The 3,918-nt window shown below is 41.0% G+C and overlaps 1 protein-coding gene across 1 annotated transcript; it reads left to right on the top strand.

Moving 5' to 3' along the window:
- Positions 1 to 1,388: 1,388 nt before the first annotated feature.
- On the top strand, positions 1,389 to 3,257 carry LOC120431553 (cytochrome P450 4c21-like). Its single transcript, XM_039596659.2, has 5 exons — positions 1,389 to 1,861; positions 1,924 to 2,182; positions 2,237 to 2,363; positions 2,424 to 2,600; positions 2,656 to 3,257. The coding sequence occupies exons 1-5, from the start codon at positions 1,510 to 1,512 to the stop codon at positions 3,241 to 3,243; spliced, it is 1,503 nt and encodes a 500-aa protein (XP_039452593.1). The 5' UTR covers positions 1,389 to 1,509; the 3' UTR covers positions 3,244 to 3,257.
- The last annotated feature ends 661 nt before the right edge of the window (positions 3,258 to 3,918 follow it).

Below are 3,918 nucleotides of genomic sequence, written 5' to 3'. Positions count from 1 at the left end.
TTTTATTACTTAGAATTGTCAAACACAAATTTGAGAGCAATCGTACACCCACAGCAGCACTGCACCCATCCGTGAGTAAAGAGTGCACTGGCTGGTAGTGAAAAGGTAGTGTGAACGAACTGAACGAATAGAAACGAGGTGGTCGAGAGTATTTTTTGCAAATGTGCATTCTAAAAAATGTGTCAAAATCGAGAGTCCCATGATCTATGACTTATGAGCAGTTTTCTACGGAATCGGTTTTTTTTCTTTAATTTTAATTTTTGTTTTTTTTTTAATCTGGCTGAAACTTTTTTGGTGCCTTTTGTATGCGCAAAGAAGCCATTTTGCATCATTAGTTCGTTCATATAATTTTCCATACAAATTTGACAATTCAAAAATCTGTATCTTTTGAAGGAATTTTCTGATCGATTTGGTGTCTTCGGCAAAGTTGTAGGTATGGATATGGACTACACTGAAAAAAATGATACACGGTAAATTTTTTTTTGTGGTTTTTAATTTCACTTTTTGTCACTTAAACTTGATTTGCAAAAAAAAAAATACTATATTAATTTTCTGATATCTTTTATAAGACATCAAATGCCAACTTTTCAGAAATTTCCAGAATGGGCAAAACATCTTTGACGGAGTTATGATTTTTTGAATTAATACATTTTTTTTCAAAAATTCAAAATATTGGTCGCAAAAAATTTTCAATTTCATTTTTCGATGTAAAATTGAATTTGCAATCAAAAAGAACTTTAGTGAAATTTTGATAAAGTGCACCGTTTCCAAGTTATAGCCATTTTTAGGTAACTTTTTTCAAAATAGTCGCAGTTATTGATTTTTTAAAAATAGTGCTCATGTTTGCCCACCTTTGAAAAAAATATTTTTGGAAAGCTGAGAAAATTCTCTACATTTTGCTTTTTTGAACTTTGTTTATACGAGCCTTTGTTGCTGAGATATTGCCATGCAAGTGTTCATAAACAGGAAAATTTATGTTTTCTAAGTCTCACCCAAACAACCAACCATTTTCTGATGTCAATATCTCAGCAACTCATGGTCCGATTTACAATGTTAAAATATGAAACATTCGTGAAATTCTCCGAGAGCGAGTTGTGGCGCTATAACCACGGCAAAAAGTGTCCAGGGCATTCGTGGAAATACAATGTCCCAACCCAGAGGTTCCGGAGTACCAAACCTTCTTAGCATGGTGCTCCCAACGAATACAACCAAATCTCGGAGCGTATGGTGGTGTGTTCTCTTATGAAAGCCACTCAAAAGGATCGAACAAACACATTTTTTGTGTGTGCACTTGGGAGAAGTATTCTCACATTCTCCCAATGATCATTAGACTTCCAGTAAAATTTTAAACTTCTATTTCCTAGGCTCGGCCGTGTTGTGGGTGTAGGTGATATTCTCCTGTTGATACGTTACACAAAAGCTAGCAGAGCATACACAGAAAACTGTAGAGAAATCAATTGTAACAAAACTTGAACCGTCTAAATTGAGTTTTCTGCAAGCTGCCTTACAATGGTGTTCTTCATGCTGGTGTCCATCGTGGGTGTACTGCTCGTCCTGCAGTATCTGGTGCTGCTGTACAAGTTCAGATATTGCCGCTCGATCCCAACGGTACAGCCCAGCTACCCGATCGTGGGAAACATTCCGTCCTTTTGGGGCAAATCGTCCGAGCAAGCCCACTGGCTCATGGCCAAGAGCTTCCTAGGCGTGGATCGTATGGTTAAGATGATGCTCGGCCCCAAACCGATGCTGTTCCTTAACCATCCGGACTTGCTGCACAAGGTGCTGATGAACAATGATCTCCTCGACAAGCCCTTCTACTACGGCTTTATGCAACTGGGCGGTGGCCTGGTCTCGGAGCCGGGTAAGTCAGAGTGGGTTTCGTAGAGGGTTGACCAGTTTTTATTAAGAAAAACATGCTTTCAGATGGCAAACGATGGCTGATGGAGCGCAAGGTGCTCAATCCTACGTTCAACACTCGGATGTTGACCAGCTTCCTACCGATCATGGACGCACGGGCTAAAAAGATGGTGGCCAATCTAGGACCAATGGCCGACGGACATACGATAGTTGATGTGATTAGGTTTGTCGGTGAGTGTACGCTGGAGATTGTGTACAACACGACGATGGGGCGGACTGCTAATGAGCTGCCTGGTCAGCGGGAGTACGTGAAAAACTTGAACATGTAAGTTGGCATGGTTTGGCGTAATTTCTTGAGGCTTATTTTTTTTATTTGCAGAATCATGACTCGAGTAGGAGAACGAATGATGAATGCGTACCAGTTTTTAGATGTTTTTTACCGGATGACAAGTGCATATAAATCGGAGTACCCAGCAAGAACGTTTTGTAACGAATTCACGGATAAGGTTCGCTGTTTGAGATAAATTTGCATTTTGTCTAAAAGACTTGATAAATTTAATTTTAAGATCATTCGAGAACGGCGAACAGAGCTGCAAGAAGAGCAAAGCAAGCCCAAGGAAACCGACGAATTTGAGAGAAAGTCTTTGAATTTTCTCGATCAAATTCTTACCACGAAGAGGGAAGATGGATCCAGTTTTACCGATCAGGAGATATCGGATAACTTGTACACGATAATGACTGGGGTCTGCGATGCATTTAAAATGTGTCTTACCAAAAATAAATCTGTTTTTCTTACAGGGCCATGACACATCTGCTTTGACCGTATCGTACACTTGTTTGATCCTGGCAATGTACCCAGAAATTCAGGAGAAGGTCGTTGCCGAGATGAACGAAGTCTTTTACGATTCTTCAGTAGATACCACTGCAGATACTTTGAAACAGCTGCAGTACACTGAGCGAGTCATCAAAGAGGTGCTACGACTCTTTCCGCCAGTCCCAATTGCGGCCAGACAAACAAGGAACGAGCTGGTGTTGGACGGAATCCAGATCCCACCAAATCAGATTCTCGTGTTCAACTTCTATGCCTTCCACCGGCGGAAGGACTTCTGGGGTCCGGACCCGGAGCGGTTCGATCCCGATCGGTTCTTGCCGGAGGCATCTCAAGGCCGACACCCGTACGCGTATCTGCCGTTTAGCGCTGGGCTGAGGAACTGCATCGGACAGCGTTACGCGATGAACTCGATGCGGATTATGTTGCTGCGGATTCTGCAGGAGTACGAGCTTGGGACCGACTTGAAGCAGCAGGATTTGCGTTTTAAGTTTGAAATTATGCTGAAGCTGGTGGGACCGCACTCGGTGTGGTTGAGGAGAAGGGAGAAATGTTGACTTTTTTTGTAGAAGTGGTGTAAAACATTAATGTTAAAATAAATATATTTAGGAGAAACCCCGCTGTTTGTTCTAAACCTGACATATCCAAGTTCATCACGTACATCGCTTATCTGGCAGTTCGTAAGCACTCCTCATTGTGTTGTGTTCAAATGTATAGAATTCACAATTCGACTCAATCTACAACTCCCATGAAATCGTGAGACAGTGTTGCAATGATTTACAACATTTTAATGCTGACAGTTGTTCTGAATTTTGAAAAAAATGATCGATGGCGATCGTGATCGTTGGTGATCATCGGGATCTAACCCCCCCTCCGTCACAAGAATCAAAATCAAAAAATGGAGCTCGGATTCGTGATCAGGGACCAAAAGTTTCCCTAGGAACCACGTTTCACGCAAATCGAAGAGAGATCAGGGCAACTGCTGTGTGAGTTGAATGGAGAATTAGCCTCTTACAAAGTTGTTCAAAATTAACCAACCAAGGCTTTTGCTGCAGATTCGGAAGGGTTCATTGACTCCTATTCTGTTAAGGTGACAACATTGTTTTTTGAAAATCTTAAGAGAAAACCCATTGTTTGATTTTCAAGGTAAAAATAAGTATCTGTGCCGATTTTGAGTCAAATCTGTTTATGTTTAAGGTTTGTAGTTTAAGTTTTAAAGTTAAATGGGAAAC

The sequence above is a fragment of the Culex pipiens genome, chromosome 3, assembly GCF_016801865.2.
Source record: "Culex pipiens pallens isolate TS chromosome 3, TS_CPP_V2, whole genome shotgun sequence".
Classification (NCBI taxonomy): domain Eukaryota; kingdom Metazoa; phylum Arthropoda; class Insecta; order Diptera; family Culicidae; genus Culex; species Culex pipiens.
Note: the sequence above shows the minus strand (reverse complement) of the source record. Positions and strands in the feature narration are given on the sequence as shown.